Consider the following 27,817-nt stretch of genomic DNA (forward strand, 5'->3'; position numbering starts at 1 on the left):
ATTGTTTTGTCACTGATTTTATGATTCCTGTTATTCAACATTTGCATTGTTAGAAAAACTGGAGAAATCAATTACAAATAGTAAAAAAATATTTTATTTAGCATTTTCTTTGTGACAATGTTGAAATGAACCTCAATTAAAACAATAATTGTTACAAATTGACCAATAACTAAATTCCTAATTTTACTCTCTCTAATAAATTTTTTAATTTTAAGAAAAACTCAATTCTGAGTATATATTTCTTAACATTCAGATACCTTGTCAATTCGAGCACTGAAATTGTACCCCTAACTACTGCATATTGACTTGAGTGTTATTACTGTGTACATTTTTTTTAAAGGACCAGTAAACTTGACTGAAGCATAACCCTTTTTAGACTGTGTATATTTCAGCCAATGCTACTGGTGTGTAATTAATCCTCAATATAACAGATGTCAAACAAACAATCGCACATGGAAACTGTGAAAAGACAACTGCAGTGAATACTTGTGTAGTTAATGACAGATGATACCTTTCCAAATCACTAGGCCAGATAAGAACAACTGTGGCTTGTATTTAACATTTAATTAATGTATAAATATTTTCTGTGCAAACCTTTAAATAAGCAGATATCCCTAATATAGCCTGCTCAAGATAACAGTTGTAGCGCAACTTACATTTTAACAATCTCTGATTGAGACAACATATGCCACGTACTCTGAATGTAATTTCCACAGACCTGTAAACACTGCCTTCACAAAAAGTCCCTAAAAAACACCAGTACATCTTCTAAAGCACCAAACATCCCTTCACTTTAGGTAACGGTGTAAGGACACTACTCAGCCACAGGTTTAGACCTGCTCCTCTTCTTTTCTTTGGGCTCCTCTGACTCCGGGTCCTCTGGTGGCTCTTGGGGATGGGAGGGGCTGTTCTCCATGTCAGGCTCTTCATCTGGAGTCATGGAGGTGGAGGCGGCCCTAGGTTGAGCCTTTGAGCCTTAGGGAGTTCAAAGCAGAATTTGACACTGATATTAACTAATTATTTACAGAGTAATTATATTACATACTACAAATGAAATACTTCATACTTTGACTATTTTTCTGGCAGTGATAGTCTAGACAACTGTTATATTGAGTTTAATAACAGGTGCAAAAAAGTTACGTCTGAATATAGTTAATCTAGACCAGCTTCCTCTAATACCCTTTATTTAGAAAATCATGCTCTGACAGCTGGAATCCAAAGACTGATTATCAATGAACAGGTGAACCACACACTCAATAGGCAACGACTTGGTCAAACTTGTTTTCAACATTATGCCAGTGAGCCTTCCTCATTCCCTACCACACACACCTGCACCTAGCCGGATGCTTTTGCTGGCAGCAGAAGACATGGCCTGCCCAAGGGCCTGGTTGGTGCCCAGGGGCTGTAGCCATGTGGTCTTGGAGCGCTGGCCACCTTTGGAGTCCTTACCTGGCTTGGTCCAGACTGAGGTCTCTCCCACCTGGAGATGAGATGCCAACTTCTGTGCCATCTCAATGAGCTGAAACAACAAAAAAACTGGGAGCTAGCTTGAGGTGAAAAGCAACACTGCTTAAGTATTAGAAGAGGGAGATGGAGAATAGGACTATAAGATGGATTTTCCCCTTCTTAATTTATCTTACACAAGTTTAGAATCATGACGATAAGTCACACTGTAGTACGTGTTAGCACAATAACTCAGTGGCTCCTGAGTCTGTATGAGTGATGGTCAACTGACTGGAGAATGCCGATGTAAAAGTTCAGACTGATATAAAGGGGCCTATCCATTTAAAACCTTATAGACAAGCATTAAAACCTTAAAGTCAATCCTGAAACGAACAGGAAGCCAATGGAGGTAGGCCAACATTTGTGTTATGTGCTCCCATTTTCTTATACCGGTTAAAGGTCTAGCGGTGGCATTTTGTACTACCTGGAGCCGATTTTCTGATCTACCCCCAAGTACAAGGAATTATAGTATTCCAGCCGAGACGTAATAAATGCATGGATAACTAACTCAAAATCCCTCTCAGAAAGATAGACCTTAACCTTTGCCAAAAGTCTTAGCTGAAAGAAGATAGATTTCACTACTAGACTAATTTGCTTATCAAATTTGATGGAGCTATCAAAGAAAAAGAGATTCTTAACAAACAGTCTACTATAAGCTGCTAGGGTAGGGTATAAAGAGGATCACCCAGCAAGTTACCTGGTCCACACAAGAATCTTTGTCTTCCTTTCATTTTAAGTAATAAAGTTTAGCACCAACCAGATTTTGATGTCCTTTAGGCAGTCTAAAACGGGCTGTACAGCGTCTTTAGATGTTGTATTTATCGGGATATAAATGTGTACATGAAATGAAAGGAGATATTGTTTTTATTAAAAATGGACCCCAAGGGCAACATATATAGTGAGAAAGGTATTTGGGGCCTAAAATAGAGCCTTGAGGGACCCCACAAGTGAGAAGTTGCGTTGTCAATGAAAATGGATGAGTTAGAAGCAGGAAAAATGGGCAAGCGTAAGGATCTGAGTGACTTTAACAAGGGCCAAATTGTGATGGCTAGATGACTGGGTCAGAGCATCTCCAAAACTGCAGCCCTTGTTGGGTGTTCCCAGTCTGCTGTGGTCAGTACCTATCAAAATAGGTTCAAGGAAGGAAAAGCGGTGAACCGGTGACAGGGTCAATGGCGGCCAAAGCTCATTGATGCATGTGAGGACTTAAGGCTGGCGCGTTTGTTCCGATCCAACAGACGAGCTACTGTAGCTCAAATTGCTGAAAAAGTTAATGCTTGTACTGCAGGTGCCAGAACATATAGTGCATCACAGGTTGTTGTGTATGGGGCTGCGTAGCCGCAGACCAATCAGGGTGCCCATGCTGACCCCTGTCCACTGCCAAAAGTGCCTACAATGTGCATGTGAGCATCAGAACTTGACCACACAGCAATGGAAGAAGGTGGCCTTGTCTGATGAATCACGTTTTCTTTTACATCACGTGGATGGCCGGGTGCGTGTATGTCTCTTTCCTGGAGAACACATGGCACCAGGATACACTATGTGATGCTTTGGGTAATGTTCTGCTGGGAAAACTTGGGTCTTGCCATTCATGTGGATATTACTTTGATACGTACCACCTACCTAGGTGGAGATCCTCGAAGTACTCCGGTCAATCTACGTTCCTACTCTCACCTATGGTCATGAGCTTTGGGTCATGACCGAAAGGACAAGATCCCGGATACAGGCGGCCGAAATGAGCTTTCTCCGCAAGGTGGCTGGGCGATCCCTTAGAGAGAGGGTGAGAAGCTCGGTCACCCGGGAGGAGCTCAGAGTAGAGCCGCTGCTCCTCCACATCGAGAGGGGTCAGCTGAGGTGGCTTGGGCATCTGTTTCGGATGCCTCCGGAACGCCTTCCTGGGAAGCTCGGTCCCACCGGGAAGAGACCCCGGGGAAGACCTAGGACACGCTGGAGGGACTATGTCTCCCGGCTGGCCTGGGAACGCCTCGGTGTCCCCCCGGAATAGCTGGAGGAAGTGTCTGGGGAGAGGGAAGTCTGGGCATCCCTGCTTAGACTGCTGCCCCCGTGACCCGGCCCCGGATAAGCGGAAGATGATGCTATGCTATGCTATGCACCTACCTAGGTATTGTTGCAGACCATGTGCACCCTTTCATGGCTACGGTATTCCCTGATGGCATTGGCATTTTTCAGCAGGATAATGCGCCCTGCCACAAAGCAAAAATAGTTCAGGAATGGTTTGAGGAACACAACAACGAGATCTCACAGCCCAGATCCCAATCCAATCGAGCATCTGTGGGATATGCTGGACAAACAGGTTCGATCCATGGAGGCCCCACCTCACAGTTTACAGGACCTAAAAGATCTGCTGCTAACGTCTTGGTGCCAGATACCACAGCACACCTTCAGAGGTCTAGTGGAGTCCATGCCTCAACAGGTCTGTTTTGGCAGCAGTAGGGTCACCTACACAATATTAGGCAGGTAGTCATAATGTTATAGTTGATCAGTGTAGGAAAATCATCTGATTGTTCCCCAGATCAAATGGCCCTAAGAGAGGAGGTTCAAACCTATACAGATCTGATTATAAGCAACAGAGCTTAACTCTTCCAACAACTTCCAGGAATAAATAGATTTTAATCGCACCCTAAAACTCAAACCTCAAAACTAAGCCTAGAATAGCCTTTTGGCGAAGACTGGTGAAGACTGCAAAATATTGCCTCACTTCTTCTGATTTGCAGTCGGTCACTATATGTGTTTGGAGAATGGAAATGCCAGTAGACACACGTACACACATCATACCTCTGGATCAAATTCTGCATTATGGTTGCTCTCCATCACCTTCCTCTCCATCTCCAGGTACTGAGCTGTGGCTCCTTCCTTGTCTTCTTGATTGAATAGTAGGACAGCAAAATTCAGATTGATCAAGGGGTTGCATCTGTGATAGATGGGGCAAAAACAGTAAACATATGGAGTAGTAGTTTTGTAATAAAGACAACATTTTGTGAAGACCAACTGACAGTTTAAAGATTAGTAATTATTGTTCTTAAAACAGACTTAATTCGACAGGAGAACTAGAACTAGAAAAAAAAGTTGTGAAATACTTACTCATCCAAAGAAACTGCTTCCTCATATGACCGCTTGGCATTCTCCCAGTCATCCATGTGAGTTAGGGCAACTAAAAAAAAAGGTCAAATTGTCTAGAATTCATACGTTGCTTCACACAATAAGTGGTACATGTCCACTTATTAAGTTGCACAAAGGGCATAAGAAAATCCACAAACTACTATCTGGGATTATTAGACAAGATACTGTACATAATTAAATTGAGACCAATAAACAACTGTGGCGTACACACACCCGCGCACCACAAATCAGGGTCAGACTACTGCCCCCAACAGAAACAGCTTCTGGAAGCTACCAGCTGGGCCAGCCTCGCCCCTACACAACTGTCTCCAATTGGGACCTTGTCTGGGGAGGCATTTGAGGGCTCCCAGGGTGCAGCTCGGGGTTGAGGCCAAAAGCAGCAAGACAGAAGATGAGCCACAGAAGGTTGCAAAATGGAAGTGGAGGAAGACAGCCAGGACACAGAGGGAGCAGAAGCTGCCGAAAATACGACCGCCAGCACACATTCGATCCAAAACCCCACCAGGGGGCATAGTCGATGCCACCTCTCCAAAAAGGTTTCTACTTCACCTCCTCCCCTTGCACTTCCCCTTTAGTTAATAAAACATCAACCAGGGCCCTGAACACACCCTCTGTGTCTGTACCCTGTGCTTTCCCTGTTACACATTATTAAATACAAGCAAAACTAAAAAGTGCCTTTGTAAAAATTCTAGGACAAAAAATGGGGAAGATTAAGGGGCAAAGAAACTGTTGTATTAAGGGGCAAAGTGTCGTACACAATAAAAAAAAAAAGGGTACATTTCTCATTGGTGCTGTTGTACGGCAGCAGTTATTTTCCTGTACCTGCCAGCAGCATGTACAGCTCTGCAGTCTTTGGCTGCAGGTTGACAGCAGCACTGAGAAAGTGGAAGGCTGAGGCGTACTGTTGCATGGTAAGGTGCACCAGGCCCAGGTTGTACAGGATCTTCCAGTCAAATGGAGACAGGTAATTGGCCCTCTTCAGACAGCTGATGGCCTGAAGAAGTGGAGAGAAAGACCAATGGGCTAGAGAAAGCCTTGGTACCCTCTAATGGACCACCTGCCCGTAATTTCAAATCTACGCCCATCGCTTTTTTCAGCCAAATAAACCACCTACACATTTCCCATTGTCTCTAATGTTGAACAGCAGGTGCTCACCGCCACATACTTCTTGTTTCCAAAAAAACACATGCCAATGTTGTTCCAGAGGGGGGAGCTCTCTGGAACGGCATACGCTGCCACACGGTACTTATTCATGGCCACGTCAAAGTCCCCATGAGTCTGCATCATGCTGCCTGCCGCCAGGATGGCCTGATGAAGGTCAAACACACACACACAGACAGCATCAGTGTTAAGTTGAATACAGCGTCTCACAGGATAGAGAACTGTAGAGAGGGAATCCCTTACCTTAAAGTTGTTGGGGTCATACGTTAAGGCATTCCCAAGGTGCTCAAACGCTCTCTGATATTTGCCTTGCTGGAGAGGGAATAGTCTGGTTTAGCTTCAGAATCACTAAACTGGGACTTGTCCAGTCACGATTCGAACGTGATCTGACTCAAAGGCCTAAACATACCTGCATGTAGAGCAAGCCAAGTGTGGTAAGAAGATCCGTGTTTTCAGGAGAAAACCTGAAATTAATAGATTTCTTTATTTGTTCAACTAATTTGGGCACTGTTGCATAATAATTATTAATGTATCAACATTTTAAACATTAAATGTTTATTTAAAATGAGTCATTTGGTCAATTTTGTTATTATACACTGTTCCAAAAAATGTAAGGAACACGTAAATCACACATCGGGTCTTAAAGAAATCTAAATATTTACTGTACATTGTGAATTTTGTTGAGAACAAAATTACGTAATAACGGTCAATGGAAACAAAAATCACCAACCGATTGAGGGCTGGATTCATGCTCACACCGAAAATCAAAGTAAACAATTGAAATCACAGGCAGTTCCAACTTGCAAAGCTCCTGGCCAGTCTGTGGCGCTACTTGGCGGTGTCGGCTGCACCAATACATAACATCCCAGAGGTTCTCTATTGGATTCAGGTCTGGGAAACGTGAGGACCAGTCAATGGCATCAATGCCATCGTCATCCAGGAACTGCCTACACACTCTGGCATTGTCCTTCTCAGGATTTCATCCCAGTACCTATCAGCAGTCAGGGTACCGCTAGCATGTGGAGGTCTTTGCAACCCTCCAAGGATATACCTCCCCAGACCACCACTGACTCACTGCCTAACTGGTCGTGCTGGATGATGTTGCAGGCAGCATAACGTTCACCACAGCGTCTCCAGACTCTTCCACGTCTGTCACATGTGCTCAGTGTGAATCTGCTCTCATCTGTTAAGAGATCAAGGCGCCAGTGGTGGACCTGCCAATTCTGGTGTTCTCTGTCGAATACCAATTGAGCCGCACAGTCCTGGGCTATGTGCACTGGTCCCACTAGAGGACATCGGGCCCTCATGCCACCCTCATGGAGTCTGTTTTGTAGGGCTCTGGCAGTGCTCAAGTTCCTCATCGCACAAAGGAGCAGATCCTAGTCCTGATGCTGGGTTGATGCCCTTCTTCGGCCCTGTCCATCTATCCTCGTGCAACGGCCCGTCTCCTGGTATCTCCTCCATGCTCTTGAGACTGTACTGGAAGACACAGCAAACCTTCTTGCGACGACACGTATTGATGTGCCATCCTGGAGGAGCTGGACTTCCTGTGCAACCTGAATAGGCTGCAGGTACCCCCTCATGCAACCAGTAGTGACAATGACACTAGCAAAATGCTAATCTAGAGTAAAATCTGTCAGGAAGGATAAGGAGAGAGCAATTGTCTGTGGCCACCACCTGCAAAACCATTCCCTTTTTGGGGGTTGTCTTGCTGTTGCCTCTCTAGTGCACCTGTTGTCACTTTCATTTGCACCAAAACAGGTGACACTGATTCACAACCGCTATGCTTCCTAACTGGACAGATTGATATCTCTGAAGTTCAACTGACTTGGTGTTATACTGTGATGATTTCGTGTTCCCTTAATATTTTTGAGCAGTGTGTGTTAATGGTTAAAATATAGAACCAAGGCATGGCAAGTGCATTTTACTTATGCTGTATGAGGCTCAGCTGGTATAACATGGTGCTTTAATCCAAAAGGACTGTTAGGGAAACCACCCATGACAAAATGTATCTAAGATTCAAATGGCCCATATTACTCACTCAACAGCGCTCCTGTAAACTTCGATTGCTTTGTCATTGTCCCCTTCCAGTAGGTATATCTTTCCAAGCATCATGTAGGTCAGGTCATGCTTGCTCAACCCCAGGGCAATGTTCAACTGTTCTTTTGCCTATCATTGCACACAAGCACACAGCATTTGTTTGCATTAATGTACAATGTTGTTGTTTGCAGTATTGAAACAATTCTATTTTCAAGAGGGACTAAAAACAAAGCCTGGGGACCAGTTGTTTTAGCTTGCATTATTCCACTCTTTATACACCATGTTTTGGCACTTAATTTCCAACACTCTTAACATACTCATGAAAACACCTTCAGACAGTGTGTGTTGAGTACATTCTTGTAAGGATGAGTGTGGAGAACACACAGAATTACATTTGAGAAGCTTAGCCTACTATATTATCTCTTGCTTCACCTTTCCATAAACTGAACCTGGTTGGCAATGGCAAGAGAGACAAAATGGCTAATCCAAATCAGATGATAAAAAGCAATATTAAATAGATTTGGTCACGTAACAAGATGGCCAACATTAACAGTAAATCCTTTGTGGGTAACAATAGCTAGATAGCAAGCTACCAATTCTTAGAAAATTATGTTAATCTCAGTCTTCTTGTTTTTCTCTTGTAGGAATAAATGAAGCACCCATACTGTTTTGCACTTGCAATTTCTCTTTTTTTTTTTAAAGCTTCTAATAATACTTATTGTCTTCATCTGGACAGTTCCTAAATGAACAATGTATGTATTTTTTTTATGTATAATGATAAAATATGTTAGTAACTGGAGACGTGAGACACTATATTGCCAAAAGTATGAAGACTCCCCTACTAATTGATTTCATGTGTTTTATGCTCACAGGTGCATAACATCCAGTACATATCCATGAACATTGGAGGTACAATGGGTCATTCTGATGAGGTCAGTGACTCTGTCATAGGATGTCACCTTTGCCTCAAGTCAGTTTAGGAAATGTCTACCCCAGGCAACTGTAAGTGCTATAATTGTTAAGTGGAAGTGTCTAGGAACAACAACAGCCCAGCCACAAAATGGTAGACCACGTAAACTCACAGAGCGGGGCCACCGAGTGCTGAATAGCGCAGTGCATAAAAATCGCCCGGTCATCTGTTGCATCATTCACTGCAGAGTTCCAAACTTCCTCTGGAAGCAGCATCAGCACAGGAAATGTGTGTCGGGAGCTTCAAAAATGGGTTTCCATGGCCAAGCAGCTGTATGCAAGCCTCACATCAACATGCACAATTTCATACCGCCACTGTACTCGGGAGCAGTGGAAAAGTGTTCTCAGGAGTGATGAATCACGCTTCACTATCACTGGCAGTCTCACGGAAGAATCTGGGTGTGGCAGATGCCAAGAGAACGCTACCTACGGTAATGAATAGTGCCTACTGTAAAGTTTGGTGGAGGAAGGACAATGCTCTTGGGCTTTCTCTTGTGTTTCAGGGTTTGGGCTAGGCCCCTTAGTTTCAGTCAAACGGTCATCTTAATGCTCAAACCCACTGAACACCTTTGGGATGAATTGGAATGGCAACTGTGAACCAGACCTTCTCGTCCAACATCAGTGCCTGACCTCACAAATGCTCTTTAGGTTGAATGGGCACAAATTCCCATGGAGAGACTCCATGACTAAAATCTTGGGGAAAGCCTTCCAAGAAGAAGTATCTGCAAAATGGTGGCCAAATCCATATTAATGGCCATGGTTTTGGAACGGGATGTCCATTAAGCTCATGTAAGTGTGATGCTCGGGTGTCCACATACTTTGGTCGGTCTTTACACAAGTTCTACCACCATTGTTTTCACAAAACTGATTTTTATTTATCTCGCTGCAGCACATCATGTCAACTATCCAGAGAATATTTCTACTATAGATTTAACTCATTTAATGAATAACATTTTTAGACTCTGACTATAATCTGACCCTTTTGTGCTAGCATATTGAGAACCGACAATGAAGTACAGTGAGTGGAATGCTAGCTAAAGAAACTGGGACCAAGACTAACCTAAGCATGAGTTTAACTTACACTTGTGAAATCTTTGGTGTAGATGTAGCAAACACCCAGATTATGGCTGATCTCCTGGAAGAAATATAGAAAAAGAGAGATTTAAAATGTGTTAGTCAACTACCATTAAACATGTTTTCAAAACATATCATGTGACTTTCTTCCTCATTGATACTCTTCACAAACAAGTCTATTTACTGTATACAAATGTTGATGTATTAAGTTGGTCACACTAACTAATTTATTGTCGAAGGTCTACCCACCCAGTCCTTCTGATTCAGTTGTGAAGCCTCATTGTAAACCTCTATGGCAGCCTTATGCTTACCAAGTAGAAATCTACAAATACAAATAGACAAAATATCAGAATTGACAAACAATTGTTGGGTTCCAGTGATTGTAGCACGCGTTTCCCCATAGAATAAGATGGATAAAGTGTCTTAGGAATGTATACAGAACCCTTCTAACCCTGTTTTAAAAAATGTGCCAACTTATTGAAAATAAAAATACAGAAAAAAGTAAGTATTCAGACTCCTTGCCATGACAGTGCAAAATTAAGCTCAGATGCATCCTGTGTCCTTTGATCATCATTGAGATGTCTCTAGACCTTGATGGGAGTCCACCTGTGGCAAATTCAATTGATTTGAAATGATTTAGAAAGGAATGCACCTATCTAAATAAGATCCCACACTTCACAGTGCATGTCAGAGCAAAAACCTAGCCTGAAATCCAAAGAAACCTCTGCAGACCTCTGAAACAGAATTGTGTCGATAGATCTGGGGAAGTTCCCAGGAGCACAGTGGGATCCACCATTTTGTAATGGAAGAAATTTGAAAACACCAAGACTTTTCATAGAGCTGTCCATCCTGTATAAGTAATGGACAAGAAGAGCCTTGATCAGGGAGGTGATCAAGATCCCAATGGCCACTCAAACAGAGCTTGAGAGTTTCTCTGCAGTGATGGGGAGTACCTGCCAGAAGGACAACCATCACTGCAACAATCCATCAATCATGCATTTATTCTAGAGTGTGTTGATGGAGGCAAGGCATATGGCATGCCGCCAGAAGGACTCTTAGGTCATGAGAAAAAAAGTATCTGGTCTGATAAGACCAGAACTGAACCAGTAGGCCTGAATGCCAAGTGCAACATCTGGTGAAAATAAGTTACCGCTTAACACCACCCCTAAGGTAAATCATGGTTGCGGGAGCATCATGCTATGGGCATGTTTTTCAGTGGCAGGAACAGGGAGACTGATCAGGATGAGGAAAGGACGAATAGAGCAAAAATCCAGAGCGCATATGAGCTCAGACTGGGATGAACATTCCTTTTTCAGCAGAGAAACAACTATAAGCACAAAGCCAAAGGAGACTTGAAAATTGTAATTAACTGAAGCTCCCCATCCAATTTCACAGTGCTTGAGAGGATCTACAAAGATGAATGAGAGAAACTGCCCAAATCCAGGTATTTAAAGTTGATAGAGGCATTTCCAAGGTTACCAATGCCAAAAGCCGTTCTACAAAGGCACTTTTACAAAGTACTGAATATAGGGTCTGAATATTTATGTATGAGATATTTCTGTTTTTTATTTTCAATAAACTTGCACCAATTTTTACAAATACATTATTAAGTCAGGAAGCTGCGTGGAATGCAAATAAAAACAGAATGCAATGATGTGCAAACCATTTAATACCTATATTTTATTGAAAATATTACAAAAACAACCCATCGAATGTTGAACCAGAGGAATGTTATTGTTTTTGGAAAAATACATGCCCATTTTGAATTTGATGCAACACATTTAAAAAAAACTGGGACAGGGGCATGTTTATTACAGTGTAGCATCTACTCTTCTTTTAAAAACTCTGTAAGAGTTTGGAAAATTAGGGATCAACTGCTATTTTTTTGAAAGTGGAATGTTTTCCCATTCTTACTTGATACAGAATTTCAGCTGCTCAACAGTTCAAATTCAATCAATCAATCAAATGTATTTATAAAGCCCTTTTTACAACAACAGTTGTCACAAAGTGCCTTACAGAGACACCTGGCCCTAAACCCCAAGGAGCAAACAACAATAGTGTTGAATTTCAGTGGCTAGGAAAAACTCCCTAAGGTCAAATTTTAGGAAGAAACCTGGAGATGATCCAGGCTCAGAGGGGTGACCAGTCCTCTTCTGGCTGTGCCGGGTGAGATATTAAGAGTCCAATTGGAATAATAAATACATTTCTCTGGGCTAAATCCAGAGTCTATTTGATTTTAGACTAGGTCAGAAATATGACCAGGTGGACAAGTACAGGGACAGCAACGGGCCCCCCAAACCAGGTAATCCACAGGTGTGGACCAGGACCTCATCTCCTCCTAAAATTTAAAACTGGAGGAGACTGAGAAAAGTTAGTAGTGCATTCCTCATATCCCCCAGCACAATAATATAGCAGCGTAACACCTTGGAACTGAGACGGGGGGGTCCGGTGACACTATGGCCCTACCCGGGGGAGGCACCGGACAGGGCCCAACAGGCAGGAAATCAACCCATCCACATTGCCAGGCATCAACCAAAGGGACACCCACCAACCGCAACCCCCCTGAATGAGGGCCGAGTATTGCTAGCAGCGTACAGCCCAATTGCACAGGTGCGCAACAGAGAGTCAACAACAAGTTCAGGGTCTCCTTTGTCATATTCTTTGTTTCATAATGTGCCAAACGTTTTCAATGGGTGACATGTCTGGACTGCAGGCAGACCATTTTAGCACCCGGACTCTTTTACTACAGATCCATGCCTTGGTAATCCATGCAGAATGTTATTTGGCATTGTCTTGCTGAAATAAGCAAGGCCTTCTCTGAAAAATACATTGTCTGGATGGCAGCATGTTGCTCCATTTCACCTCAGTCCACCTTAAATTAGTTTGGCCACTGATAACGTGAGCTTGGGCCCAGAGATCGCACCAGCATTTCTAGATCTTGTTTATATCTGGTTTCTTCTTTGCATGGTAGAGTTTTAACTTGCATTTGTGGATGCAGCAACGTACTGTGTTCAGAGACAATGGTTTTTGGAAGTGTTCCAGCATTTCCACTATAGAATCATGTCTGTTTTTAATGCAGTGCCACCAAAGGGCCCAAAGATCATGGCCATCCAAAATTGGTTTTCACCCTTGTCCCTTGCATGAAGAGATTTCTCCAGATTATCTGAATCGTTTAAATATATTATTTACCATAAATGATGAGATAGCAATTTTACGTTGAGAAACTATTTGCCAAATTGTACGTGAAAACCTCCCCATCTTTACTTCAGTAAGACTCATCCTCTCTGGGATGCTCTTTTTATACACTATCATGTTCCTCACCTGTTCCACCAGGTTATTTTTTTGTATTAAACAACTTTTGTTGCCCCTGTCCCAGCTTTTTTTAAATGTGTTGCTGGCATCCAATTCAAAGTAGCCATATATTTTTCAAGAAACAATAACATATTTCATTTTCAAAATGTGATATGTTGTCTTTGTACTATTTTCTATTAAATATAGGGTTTAAATGATTTGCACATACATCTTTGCATTCTGTTTTTACCTTCATTTTACACATAGTACCCCAACTTTTCTAAATGAAGTCAATAACCTAACAAAATGTAGAGAAAATGAAGGGGTCTGACTCTGAATACTTTTCAAAGGCCCTATATATTAAGATCTATATGTATCCTGAAGACAAATGTAAGACAAATGAAGACAAATGTAATCATCGCGTATGATCATGAATGTACACTGAACAAAATTATAAACACAACCCTTTTGTTTTTGCCCCCATTTATCGTGAATTGAACTCAAAGATCTAAAACTTTCTCTATCTAGAGTGGACTTTTATTGTGGCCAGCCTAAGGCACACCTTTGCAATAATCATACTGTCTAATCAGCATCTTGATATGCCACACCTGTGAGGTGGATGGATTATCTCGGCAAAGGAGAAGTGCTCACTAACACAGATATAGACAAATTTGTGAACAATATTTGAGAGAAATTTGTGTACATAAAGAAAGTCTTAGATCTTTGAGTTCAGCTCATGATAAATGAGGGCAAAAACAAGTGTTGCGTTTATAATTTTGTTCAGTGTACAATGAAAGGTATTCAGTCATGTTCTATGACAAGTCATTGAGCATATAATGTCTAAGAAGGGGGAAAGGGAGAGAGGTATAAACCTGTGAACTTCTTAAGATTACGGAGCACTGAGTGCCAAGAAGCAAGACACAGTATGCATTTCACCTGAATGCGTGGCACTATTCTAATGAGTAGATGTGTGTCTAAGCAACCAGTCAACTGGTTGATCAAAAACTCAAGGTTTGGTTTGAAACTCACAGGGATCTGGCCACTTGTTTTAGGTTCTCTGAGCTACCAGGGTTGAGTACTGCACAGCTTTGGAATAGATCCATAGACTGCTGGATCTTCCCTTCCAGGCGAAGGATCAGAGCTGAACCAAGAGAAATACAGGCAGAGAAACAGACATGAAAATCTAAAATGTGGTCACCAAGTTACACCAGACCTGTTCTGGTATTCTAGCATTTGGCAGTAGCTAGCCCATGGGCAGAAATTGGTCTGCGAAGGATTTCATATGGACCCAAGAAAGTATAAAAAGCGGGGTTAAGATAAGACAGTCAAATGACCAGAGATTCTGCTAAGTAAATTAGATTTAGGAAATCTGTTCCCATATTGTGTTTATATCTATGTATTTACATAAATAAAATAAGAGACATTATGTGTGTTATGTAATCATGGTATAACATAATTATTTCTGTTCAATACATTTCTATAATCATTCTAATTATGTTTCGGGCTCCCGACCCACCCCAGTTGTTCATATGGCACATGTATGCCATGAAGAAATACAAGTGAAAACATGAGCATTACACATACATCAGTTCGGTATGGCCGCTAGGGGCAATAGTACACACATGAAGCTTTAAATGAAGTTGATGGTGGGGATGGTGCACAGGTATAAACGCCACCGACTTGGACCCAAATGCTAGAGAGTTCACAGTATTTTGCTTTTCTAACCTTAACCGATTGGGTTCCCCAACCATCCGCAAAAGCCAAAAATTGGACAGCGGCTGGAACAAGTTGCCTACCCCTGCTGTAATAACTGAACTGGTTTGGTTCTCCAGGACAATCAATATACCTTGTACATAGACAGCATATTCACACATCCCCCTGGTCTCTTGCAGTTGCTCTTTGATGATGGCCTGAGTGAAAAAGAGACTAACATGAAATGATAGACAAATTCATCTAGCTGTACACAGTTTTACCATGATAATATGATTCTACTTTTTCTCAATTTTTTTCTCAGCAGAAGCAAAACAAAATCCTACCTTACAAGTTTCATAGTCTTTGCGGATGTAGTGAAGGTGGATGAGCCAGTTTCGTCTCTCCTGAATAGGTAGCTCAGGAGCTGCATTAGTTAAAAGCAAATTACAATCACCAAGATTTAAAACAATTAAATTAATTTAAATTAATGAAAATGCTGCTGACTTTTCGGAATATGACTAGCTTATAGAAATGTACAGGTACTGCTTAGTTATTACTGATCTTATTCCAATTAACTATATATCCATTCACTTTGGAAAATAATTTGTATTACTTTCAGACGGTTGACAAATTAAAGGAATAACCTGAATAAATGAGTGGAACAACATAACAATTGCATATGATTCCATACAAGTGTACTGCCTGATAAAATGAAGCAATTAACATCTTATCATGCTCTATGGTATTTAGAAAATTGCTAAGCAGGCCCAGTTGACCTACATTTTGGATCAAGATGGCAAGAAAAACAAGACGGCTCATTATTCAGTCTCTTCCAGAACAACAATGCCCACATCCAAAGGGCACAAGGGGTCATTGAATGGTTTGAAGAGTAAGAAAATGATGCGCTTTGATCATATGCTATGGCCTTTGCAGTCACCAGATGTCAACCCAACTGAACCACTATGGGAGATTTTGGACCAACGTGTTACACAGAGCTCTCCACAACATCATCAAAACACCAAATAAGGAAATAACTTTTGGAAGAATGGTGTTGTATCCTTCCAGAAGAAATCCAGAGATTCATAGAATCTATGTCAAGGTGCATTGAAGCTGCTCTGGCAGCTCGTGGCCCAACACCTTACCGAGACACTTTATGTTGTTTTCCCTTTTATTTGTCAACCGTCAGTATGTAAGTGAACCCAGGTAACTGGGGTGAAGGGTCAACTTCCTAGCAATAGAACCAATAGGGGTTAACACAGATTGTGGGAATTGTAGCGTGGTTCATATAGTCACTATAACATGTAGAAAGATCGAATCAGCAGAGGAGAAAGCAAAGTTAATTGACCAACTCACAAAACCTTGCCTGTCAGCCAGCTAGCAAATCTGGTTTAGCTAAAGCTGATCTATTTTGGTCTAATCCTCAACAGCAATTTAGAAACTTGCTCAATGATGACACCCTGTGGATAAAAAAAAGACCTCCAAAACATATGTTTCTCATGGATGCTCAAACAATAAATATACTAATTCTTCAAGTAAATTTAGATTTACAAGTAGTAACTAATAATATTTGTATTAAGTGCATTAATAACCATCCTAACTGGAAAGTCTGAATAATGTGTGAACGCATAGCGGCAGCTACAGCTTAAATTCAAACCTACTTCAGAAAATAAAGCACCAATGGCAAATGTAAAATAGTGATGATATTGATGAACTTTAATTTCCAACAATTTACATTTTTCGTTTTGGTGTAAGTTTACATGTTTGTCAGTGATGTCAATAAAGGTGGTAATCTTCAATACTGGTTTGAACTGCAAACCTTTTTTGGGACGAGTTTTCCTGATTTCGGTAGCAGGAGGCAGCTGAACATCCTGGAAAAGACAAGCACAAACTATGCATTGGAAAAGGTCTAAACCTAACTAGGTGAAAATGTTCCCCATTTCCAGTGATTATATCAACAGTGGACTAATTAACCAAATACTAAAACATATTTTATTTACTGAACTATCCTTTCAAGCTAAAGAATATACAAATAATAAAGCTCTGTGACCAATATTATAGAGTAGTCCTGGCACTTTGGGTTAATTCACATTGAGGACGCAATTACAGTATTGATACTGCCATATTTCTATGTGGCTGTCTAATTGTAACCAAGAAGCAAAATAGTGCCTCAATGATAACAAGATCAGTGATGCTATGTGTATAAATAACAAATTAATACAAAAAAGCTGCATGCATATTAATTCAATCTGCTGACCCTTGCACATTTGAACCAGAATACAATAAAGTGTATAAAAATGAAATAAGTACAAGGAACTTCATTAATAAGCCAACCATGTTTAGGTGAAAAGTTATTATTTTATGCAGCCAAGCAACATGGGGAGGCAGTGAAGGCATCTCGAGGTGGAGCGCTTCTTTCTCGACACACACGCACCTGCTGGCTACAGGATTTGGCCACGCTGTAACAAGGTAATGCTGGAACATCGCTAAAAAGATACAGCATAAACCGCTACTAAATCCAAATAAGCAATATTAATGTGAAGCATTTCCAAAAATGTTTCTTACCAGTAAGGCAGTGTCGTCAGCCATGTTTACTGCAATACACGCCTATTATCATTTAATCCGCGCAGTGCGAAAATAGACACCTACTTTTTTTATTCCCTAAGCAGTCAGCAGTCGGCTAATTGCTCCCGCCCGGCAAACGAGGTTGACCCAGAGCAGGACATCTCACTGGCTAATCATTTCAAGTTACAACAGTTCTACTTCCGGCTCGACTAGAGGATGTCGGAGTAAGTATTATTATCCAGTTGGATGTCTTGCTCTGCGTCACCTTTTACGCTGGGCTGAACCGGGCCAATGAGCAGAAGACCGAAGAATTCCCGAGTCAGACGTCTCCTCTCTGTACTGTCTCTGTTTAAAACGTCACTGGATTTTGAGATTTGTGGAATAAACAATAAACAGCTCCCGTAAAAATATAGAGATCACTGCACCTTTTTCTTTCCTTTCCAAAAAAGTTGAAAAGGATTGTCTTTCTGACATACACTTGGTGCTGATCACTTTTACCAAAGCAAGAAAACTGAAAGCAGTCACAGTTACCAGAGTCAACAGCCAGACAACATGTTGGCAGTCTGGTGAGACCTTTGTCCTTTCCCATTACTGACACAGCTTCCTGACACTCAGATTCAAGTCACTAGTAGGGATGAAAAAGCACCACCATCACCAATCCTCACATTCTGTGCCTGGAGTAATGTATGTGAAGGTGTGCAAGGACAGTTGAGGCCCAATTTGTAAGGTAAAGTGAAAGGAATTGAGACTACCAACAGTTCAGGCTAGAGGGAAGTACATTGTGGTAGATTCTGGTAGAATAGGAAGATGACAGGAGCAGAGACCAGAGGCGTCGCTAGGATCATAATACATTCCGGGCTTGCTTCAATCATAGCGCTTAGCGTTGAGGCCAATAACCTCCTAGAATCTCTTTTCCACATCCTCAGTCTCCCATATACCTTTTGGCAAACTCTAGCAGAGTTCTTTTCAACAATCGGTTTATTTTTGCCAAACTCCCATTAAGGTCACTTTTTTGGGAATTGTTTTCTTTTTTACATTTATAATTCATTTTGAAAAATATGTAGATTTTATTTTGACATAATGGACTTAATCAGTGTAAAATGTAAATGTGGAAAAGTAGATGAGGAAGACACTAGTACATTAAGTCAATGACATCAACACAAATTAATATTTTTAACGAGCCAACAATAACAACTAATTTGTGCTTTATTGACAACAAGTCAGTGTGGTCCTCAGGTTTTACTTCAGCTAACCTCTGGAATTAAGAGGATGGGCACTATTCATTCCTTAACCTGATCTTAACCTGAGCATTTTTGCCACTTCACAGTATTCTATTTTGTCCCGCAGAGACTTCACAATCTGAAGAGGAAGTGGTCCATCCAGAATATTTATCGAATCTTTTGTTCTTGAAAATTGTCATGCAACACAATGAAGTGGTAGGGCATTACACCTTTCAGAATGTAAAAAAGTTATTGAATGTACATATTCTTGATACTCTATCTTTGAGTGTCACATACACTGTGTTTAGCTCCTAGACATTTATTGAATCAACCATTGGCATTCATCAGTTCTTCAATATGTAAAAAATAAACAAACCAATAACAGGCCTGGCTGCAGGATGAAATGAGTGAGGGGGCATTCTTTTTATAAATGATGGGGGATATATAATTAATATACCATTTGCAGTGTTTCTGGGGAAACAAAACTGGGAGGCAATGCCCCTTTTGCCCCTCATGACAATGGACCTGACTGGATGTTATTCTGTATTCTTCAACCCTTCTTGGGAGATGTTTTCTGGGGTGACACTGGGGTGACCAGCCTGGCACTGATCGGGGCAAAGTCGTTGTGACACCCTAATCAGCTAAGATCTCAAATAAATGGGTGAGTAATACAAAAATCTTAATGGTATCAATCCTTCCCAAAAGAGCCATAGGAAGAGTCCTCCAGTACTAAATGTTGGTTTTTAGTTTATCCATCAGAGGAGGGAAGTTACTTCCAAATAGGGCAAATATGTAAATTTGTTACATAATGGAGTATGAGGTTAGAGGTGCTTTTTGTGTTTTACCCATGTATCGCACCATGAGATCAGATGGCTTGTGCAAGGGGTTTGATGGCCAGGGCAAAGAGGAACAGTGACAGTGAACAGCCCTGCCTGGTCCCTTTTTGGAGGCTGAATCTGGGGGATAATATGTGATTAGACCATATCATTGCACAATTTGTTTTGTAGAGAAGTTTAATCCAATTAACAAATTTGTCACCCATCTTGAATTTCTCCAGAATGGCAAGTAAATAGGGCCATTCAACTCGGTCAAAGTCCTTCTCTGTATCAAGAGATTTCATGGCCAAATCCTCAGCAGGTGTGTTAGAGGAGTATAGTGTATTTAAAACGGTTTCTGAGATTAGAAAAGGAGATTCTTCCTGGGATGAAACTAGTCTGGCAGTGGGGAACCATCAGGGCCCTCTACGCCCTCAGAGAGGGCCTAACCATAGATATAAATCTGTATATATTTCTATATATTATGATTTGCAATTCTTTCTTTTTTTGTCTGAATTGTAATGATCCTCCAATATAATTTTGAGTTGGATAAAGAAGGGTTAATATCCAAGAGAAAAAAATATCCAATCAGAATTTTTCTTTGGAAGTATCTTGGTAGAAATGATTTAGCTTTGCTCAACTCTCATTGGCTAGGTCCTCAAGCTTTGAATAGAAGGTGCCAGTCGATATCACTGATATTGACTTCAATAAAATAATGAAATAAAAGAAAACATACAGATAGATGACAGATCACAATACATTATCCTGCAAAAATTGCATTATAGTAGACATTTTTTTCTTGTTATTATTTAATTTGAGGGAATTTAAAACATTTACAAATTCATATATGAAAGCAACAATGTTGGGGTATTTTTTTGAGAATTTACACTTTTATATATAGTATTTACAGGTGCTGGTCATATAATTAGAATATCATCAAAAAGGTCATTTATTTCAGTAATTCCATTCAAAAAGTGAAACTTGTATAATGTATATATTAATTCCACACAGACTGATATATTTCAAGTGTTTTTTCTTTTAATTGTGATGATTATAACTGACAACTAATGAAAACCCCAAATTCAGTATCTCAGAACATTTGAATATTACTTAAGACCAATACAAAAAAAGATTTTCTATAGGTTTAAGGTCAGGCGAGTTTGCTGGCCAATTAAGAACAGGGATACCATGGTCCTTAAACCAGGTACTGGTAGTTTTGGCACTGTGTGCAGGTGCCAAGTCCTGTTGTAAAATGAAATCTGCATCTCCATAAAGTTGGTCAGCAGCAGGAAGCATGAAGTGCTCTAAAACTTCATGGTAGACGGCTGCGTTGACCTTGGACCTCAAGAAGTACTCTGCGTAGTGTAGATAGGTTTAGTTGTAACCAGTTATTGAGAATTAACTTTGTTGCAATCAATCTGAGCAAGAAATGTATCTATTGTCTGACAATGTGATTTTTAGAGATATGAATAGACAGATACTTGACAGTCTCCTTAACAGGAATATTGCAAATTGTAGATTCCACATTATCATATAAACAGAGGATGTCACATTATAAAGGTTCAACTTTCCAGAGGCATTAATGAAACCTATGGTGTCAAGAGCTTTTGAAATGTGGTATTTGTCCTTCAGGAGCAGTGTTGTGTCATCAGCCAATTGAGATATCTTAATCTCTCTTCTAAATATTGATAGACCATTGACGTCCAGGTTTTTTAAGATACTTAAAGATAATAATTCCACTAAAGTCAAAAAGAGAAAGACAGAGATTCTACATCCCTGGCAAACCCTGCGTTTAATAATAAAAAACCGATGTAAGGCGAGTTGAGTTGATGCCAAAGAGCTCGATTTTGGTCTCATCTGACCACAACACTTTCACCCAGTTCTCCTCTGAATCATTCAGTTGTTCATTGGCAAACTTCAGACGGGCCTGTACATGTGCTTTCTTGAGCAGGGGGACCTTGCGGGCGCTGCAGGATTTCAGTCCTTCACGGCGTAATGTATTACCAATTGTTTTCTTGGTGACTATAGTCCCTGCTTCCTTGAGATCATTGAAAAGATCCTCCTGTGTAGTTCTGGGCTGATTCCTCACCGTTCTCATGATCATTGTAACTCCACGAGGTGAGATCTTGCATTCCAGCCTATTCTCAGCTCATTACCTGTATAAAAGACACCTGTGAGCCAGAAATGTTTCTGATTGAGAGGAGATGAAATATTTATTTCACAAATTAAAATGCTAATTAATGTATTCCTGGATTTTGTTGTTGTTATTCTGTCTCTCACTGTTCATTGATCATTTCTTTGTCAATGGGCAAACGTACAATATCATATTACAATATATCCCTACTTGCTTAGCTAATGACCATGACATCCACTCATTTACCCTCAATATATGCAAAAGGCCCAGGGAGGAAAGAAGCCCTCTTGCCTTCTTCTCTCGCTTTCTTCACAATAGGCAATGCCCTCTCTCAAGCTGCTTTTTACTCTGGTGAAACATCTTCTTTGACACGCGGATGATTTTCGTCCAAAAACATTGCCCCTCTCGCTTCTCTCCACAGCGTGATCACACAGCACCTTTGCCTAGGACTAGGAGCTTCCTAAGCCCATAGCTACACAGATAACAAAAAGTATCCGCGCCAGATCTGTGCCGCATGTATTGCAACAGCTGTTCCGGATGTGTGTAACAGACCCGGCCCGAGGTCCAGATGCATAACAGGCCAATGCCGATATGGGTCTGGAATCTGGATCTAAAACAGACTTGGGCCAGCACAGGCCCAGCTTAGACCCAAATCTACTATATTTAATTTTACCTCTGGATTGGCTCTGTGACAGATCAGTGTTTAGTTCCGGTTTTGACTCACAACTAATGGTGATGTGTGTGTCCTAAGCTTTTTAAATATGCTAAACAATTACAAATGAAATAGGATTTGAACTATTTTACATTTCTACTATTACCATGACGTTATATTTCCATAACTCATCTTCAGAATCAGCTTTATTCGCCAGGTATGTCTACACATACAAGGAATTTGACTCTGGATTATACAGGCTCATGATGTGCTTACTCATAAAAAAACACTCAACAAGAGTCACCGACTGCAATGTACAGTAAACATAAATACACATAATAAACCAAAACAATAACATAGCAAGACTGATGAGACAACAGTTCAATAAGCAGGGTATAAGGGTGCTGGAAATAAATTTGTACAGGTATTATTATTAACATATTGACGGTGGATGTGATCTATATATATCTAGTGTAATGGAGTGCAAACGATGCTGGAATGAATAAATAAGTCATTTTTGTGAAAGGTGTAATGTACATGGGGTAGGTGGATATGATATATATACAGTTCTGAAGTTCTGACTGTCAGTTGTAATCTGTTCCTTTCCAGTTTCGTGGCAGATCCAAACCAAACAGTGATGGATGTGCATTTTCCAGACTGGATGATGGCTGTGTAAAAGTGGATCGATAGCTTCATGGACAGGTTAAGCTTCTTAAGCTGGCGCAGGAAGTATATCCTCTGCTGGGCCTTTTTAATGATGGCGTCTGTGTTGGGCTTCCACTTTAGATCCTGGGAGATAGTGGATCCCAGAAAACTGAAGGATTCCACTACAGACACAGGGCTGTTGAGAATGATGATGGGGGGCAGAGTCGGGGTGCTCCTCCTGAAGTCCAAAGTCATCTCCACAGTTTTGAGCCGGTTAAGCTTCAGGTTGTTCTGGCCACACCAGAGGACTGGCTGTTCAATCTCCTGTCTGTAGGCAGACTCGTCACCGTCATGGATTATTAATCCCTTTCACATTCCAGGTAACAAACGTAAGCCCCGGCCTTCTCTCCCAGGATGCACTTACACTGTCCTGCTTATAGTTATGTGATGTAAACTGACTGTGCTCCAAAGTGAGTAAACAAAAATAGAGTTGAACTTCAATGGCTAGGAAAAACTCCCTAAGAAGGCCAAATATCAGGAAGAAACCTAGAGAGGAACCAGTCTCAGAGGGGTGATCAGTCCTCTTCTGGCTGTGCCGGGGTGAACATATCCAAAGGCTATTAAATCTAGTCCAGATCAGAAGCATGACTAGATGAACAAGGACAGGGACAACCTGTGGGGGGAGTGGCAGCTGAAATTGTCAGGTATCGTCATGATCTGCAACACAACCAGGAGGACTTTGGACAGGGACAGCAACAAGTCTCTCAGCGTGGTCCAAGACCTCACGTCCTCATGAGTTTAAACAGGGCAGGAGACAAGGAAAATTAAGAGAGTGCATTTCTTAGATTTATAAGGATTTACATTGGAGAAGGAGAACAGATCCTATTCCTATGGCACAATAATAGAGCAGCATAAGACCTTGGGGCTGAGACAGGGGTCCAGTGACACTGTGGATCTACCTGGATGAGGCCCCGGACAGGGTCCAACAGTCAGGAAATCAATCCACCCCCACATTGCCAAGCATCAACCAAAGGGATATCAACCAACCGCAACCATCCTGAAATGAGGGCTGAGTATTGAGTTCAATCCAATTGCACAATGGGCACAACAGAGAGACAACAACAAGCCAGTGACCCCACCTCCAAATGGCATTGGAGGGAGGGCATCACAGTGGCGATGAGAGCCCACCTGGCCAGACAGCATGGGTGGACAGTATCAAGCCTTTCCGGTCACCTTCACACCACTGGGCCAGACTACACCTAATCATAGACCATGCTGAAGAGATTAGTCTTTAGTAGACACTTGAAAGTTTGCACCAAAGTCTGCTCGTTCGGACCTTAGTTGGCAGATCATCACACAAAATACAGCTCTGGAAAAAATTAAGAGACCACTACAGGAAGGATGGGGTAGCCTAGTTTTATCTGTTGCTACTATTCTATGTTGATAAGTAGGACAAATATGCCAGCCCACAGAAATAAAACCCCCATCCAAAATGTTTGTTCTAGCGCCTGCTTGTATACCTGTTTAGAGGCAGATGTTAATCTGTCTGCCTCAACTGTAAAGCACTTTGGGTCAACTCCTGTTTTTAAATGCACTATATAAATAACAGTGACTTGACTTTCCACCAAGTGGAATATTGGTTAAAAAGGGCGGGGGTGTCTTTTTAAAACTTTAACCTGCTATTAAGTGTCTATAATCAGCACAAGTGCTTTCATTGTGTCTTATTACTATTATTGAAATTAAATAGTTATGTTTAAAACTGTTTAAAAAAAATTCAAAACCCCCTTAATGATGAATGAAATTATGAGTACCGTGACGTCGCCCGGTATGGCGCAGCCGGGGCCCCACCCTGGAGCCAGGCCCGGGGTTGGGGCTCGTATGCGAGCGCCTGGTGGCCGGGCCTTCCCCCATGGGGCCCGGCCGGGCTCAGCCCGATCGGGCGACGTGGGGCCGCCCTCCCGTGGGCTCACCACCCACAGGAGGGACCATAAGGGGCCGGTGCGAAGAGGATCGGGCGGCAGTCGAAGGCAGGGGCCTAGACAACCTGATCTCTGGACACGGAAACTAGCTCTAGGGACGTGGAATGTCACCTCGCTGGCGGGGAAGGAGCCTGAGTTAGTGCGTGAGGTTGAGAGGTTCCGATTAGAGGTAGTCGGGATCACCTCTACGCACGGCTTGGGCTCTGGAACCACACTCCTTGAGAGAGGATGGACTCTTCACCACTCTGGAGTTGCCCATGGTGAGAGGCGGCGGGCTGGTGTGGGTTTGCTTATAGCTCCCCAGCTCTGCCGCCATGTGTTGGAGTTTACCCCGGTGAACGAGAGGGTCGTTTCCCTGCGCCTACGGGTCGGGGATAGGTCTCTCACTGTTGTTTGTGCCTACGGGACGAACGGCAGTGCAGAGTACCCGACCTTCTTGGAGTCTCTGGGAGGGGTGCTGGAAAGTGCTCCGACTGGGGACTCTATTGTTCTACTGGGGGACTTCAACGCCCACGTGGGCAACGACAGTGACACCTGGAGGGGCGTGATTGGGAGGAACGGCCCCCCTGATCTGAACCCGAGTGGTGTTCAGTTATTGGACTTCTGTGCTAGTCACAGTTTGTCCATTACGAACACCATGTTCAAGCATAAGGGTGTCCATCAGTGCACGTGGCACCAGGACACCCTAGGCCGCAGGTCGATGATCGACTTTGTTGTCGTCTCATCTGACCTGCGGTCGTATGTCTTGGACACTCGGGTGAAGAGAGGGGCGGAGCTGTCAAATGATCACCACCTGGTGGTTAGTTGGATCCGATGGCGGGGGAGGAAGCTGGACAGACTCGGCAGGCCCAAGCGTACTGTAAGGGTCTGTTGGGAACGTCTGGCCGAGTCTCCTGTCAGAGAGATCTTTAACTCCCACCTCCGGCAGAGCTTCGACTGGATCCCGAGGGAGGCTGGAGATATTGAGTCCGAGTGGACCATGTTCTCCACCGCCATTGTCGAAGCGGCCGCTCGGAGCTGTGGCCGTAAGGTCTCCGGTGCCTGTCGAGGCGGCAATCCCCGAACCCGGTGGTGGACACCGGAAGTAAGGGATGCCGTCAAGCTGAAGAAGGAGTCCTATCAGGCCTGGTTGGCTTGTGGGACTCCTGACGCAGCTGACGGGTACCGACAGGCCAAGCAGGCTGCAGCCCGGGTGGTTGTGGAGGCAAAAACTCGGGCCTGGGAGGAGTTCGGTGAGGCCATGGAGAAGGACTATCGGCTGGCCTCGAAGAGATTCTGGCATACCATCCGGCGCCTCAGGAGAGGGAAACAGTGCCCTACCAACGCTGTTTACAGTAGAGGTGGGCAGCTGTTGACCTCAACTGAGGATGTCATCGGGCGGTGGAAGGAGTACTTCGAGGATCTCCTCAATCCCGCTGTCACTTCTTCCATTGAGGAAGCAGAGGATGAGGGCTCAGAGGTGGACTCGTCCATCACCCGGGCTGAAGTCACTGAGGTGGTCAAGAAACTCCTCGGTGGCAAGGCACCGGGGGTGGATGAGATCCGCCCTGAGTACCTCAAGTCTCTGGATGTTGTGGGGCTGTCTTGGTTGACACGCCTGTGCAACATTGCGTGGCGGTCGGGGACAGTGCCTCTGGGATGGCAGACCGGGGTGGTGGTCCCTCTTTTTAAGAAGGGGGACCGGAGGGTGTGTTCCAACTATAGGGGGATCACACTTCTCAGCCTCCCCGGGAAAGTCTATGCCAGGGTTCTGGAGAGGAGAATACGGCCGATAGTAGAACCTCGGATTCAGGAGGAACAGTGTGGTTTTCGTCCGGGCCGTGGAACACTGGACCAGCTCTATACCCTCTACGGGGTGTTGGAGGGTTCATGGGAGTTTGCCCAACCAATCCACATGTGTTTTGTGGATTTGGAGAAGGCATTCGACTGTGTCCCTCGCGGCATCTTGTGGAGGGTGCTTGGGGAATATGGGGTCCTGGGTCCTTTGCTAAGGGCTGTCAGGTCCCTGTACAACCGAAGCAGGAGCTTGGTCCGCATTGCCGGCAGTAAGTCAGACTTGTTCCCAGTGCATGTTGGACTCCGGCAGGGCTGCCCTTTGTCACCGGTTCTGTTCGTAATTTTTATGGACAGAATTTCTAGGCGCAGCCAGGGGCCGGAGGGTGTCAGGTTTGGGGACCACACAATTTCGTCTCTGCTCTTTGCAGATGATGTTGTCGTGTTGGCCCCTTCTAACCAGGACCTTCAGCATGCGCTGGGACGGTTTGCAGCCGAGTGTGAAGCGGTGGGGATGAAAATCAGTACCTCCAAATCCGAGGCCATGGTCCTCAGTCGGAAAAGGGTGGCTTGCCCACTTCAGGTTGGTGGAGAGTGCCTGCCTCAAGTGGAGGAGTTTAAGTATCTAGGGGTCTTGTTCACGAGTGAGGGAAGGATGGAACGGGAGATTGACAGACGGATCGGTGCAGCTTCTGCAGTAATGCAGTCGATCTGGTCTGTCGTGGTGAAGAAAGAGCTGAGCCGCAAGGCGAAGCTCTCGATTTACCAGTCAATCTACGTTCCTACTCTCACCTATGGTCATGAGCTTTGGGTCATGACCGAAAGGACAAGATCCCGGATACAGGCGGCCGAAATGAGCTTTCTCCGCAGGGTGGCCGGGCGATCCCTTAGAGATAGGGTGAGAAACTCGGTCACCCGGGAGGAGCTCAGAGTAGAGCCGCTGCTCCTCCACATCGAGAGGGGTCAGCTGAGGTGGCTTGGGCATCTTTTTCGGATGCCTCCGGAACGCCTTCCTGGGAAGGTGTTCCGGTCCCGTCCCACCGGGAGGAGACCCCGGGGAAGACCTAGGACACGCTGGAGGGACTATGTCTCCCGGCTGGCCTGGGAACGCCTCGGTGTCCCCCCGGAAGAGCTAGAGGAAGTGTCTGGGGAGAGGGAAGTCTGGG

The 27,817-nt window shown here is 43.1% G+C and overlaps 1 protein-coding gene across 2 annotated transcripts; it reads right to left on the minus strand.

Moving 5' to 3' along the window:
* Positions 1 to 76: 76 nt before the first annotated feature.
* bbs4 (Bardet-Biedl syndrome 4) lies at positions 77 to 17,622 on the minus strand. 2 transcript variants are annotated; one of them, XM_010884288.3, is made up of 16 exons: positions 17,434 to 17,622; positions 16,688 to 16,739; positions 15,216 to 15,295; positions 15,026 to 15,089; positions 14,209 to 14,320; positions 10,138 to 10,210; positions 9,896 to 9,949; positions 7,847 to 7,974; positions 6,215 to 6,269; positions 6,049 to 6,117; positions 5,800 to 5,952; positions 5,467 to 5,638; positions 4,606 to 4,675; positions 4,300 to 4,435; positions 1,450 to 1,519; positions 77 to 975 (listed from the first exon to the last, which is right to left on the minus strand). In XM_010884288.3, exons 1-16 carry the CDS (start codon positions 17,455 to 17,457, stop codon positions 815 to 817), a joined length of 1,473 nt encoding a protein of 490 aa, XP_010882590.1. In that variant the 5' UTR covers positions 17,458 to 17,622; the 3' UTR covers positions 77 to 814. The 2 variants fall into 2 exon arrangements, with proteins under 2 accessions (XP_010882590.1, XP_019895956.1); XM_020040397.2 differs by having other exon boundaries at positions 1,330 to 1,519.
* Between the last annotated feature and the right edge of the window lie 10,195 nt (positions 17,623 to 27,817).

The sequence above is a fragment of the Esox lucius genome, chromosome 19 (assembly GCF_011004845.1).
Source record: "Esox lucius isolate fEsoLuc1 chromosome 19, fEsoLuc1.pri, whole genome shotgun sequence".
NCBI classification, from domain to species: domain Eukaryota; kingdom Metazoa; phylum Chordata; class Actinopteri; order Esociformes; family Esocidae; genus Esox; species Esox lucius.

Coding starts and splice junctions, on each gene's coding strand:
- bbs4 (XM_020040397.2), bottom strand. CDS start 17,457: ATGGCTGACGACACTGCCTTACTG. Junction 5,639..5,799: donor GAAACAAGAAGTATGTGGCG/GTGAGCACCTGC, acceptor CCACTTCTTCAG/GCCATCAGCTGTCTGAAGAG. Junction 4,436..4,605: donor GAAGCAGTTTCTTTGGATGA/GTAAGTATTTCA, acceptor CATCTATCACAG/ATGCAACCCCTTGATCAATC.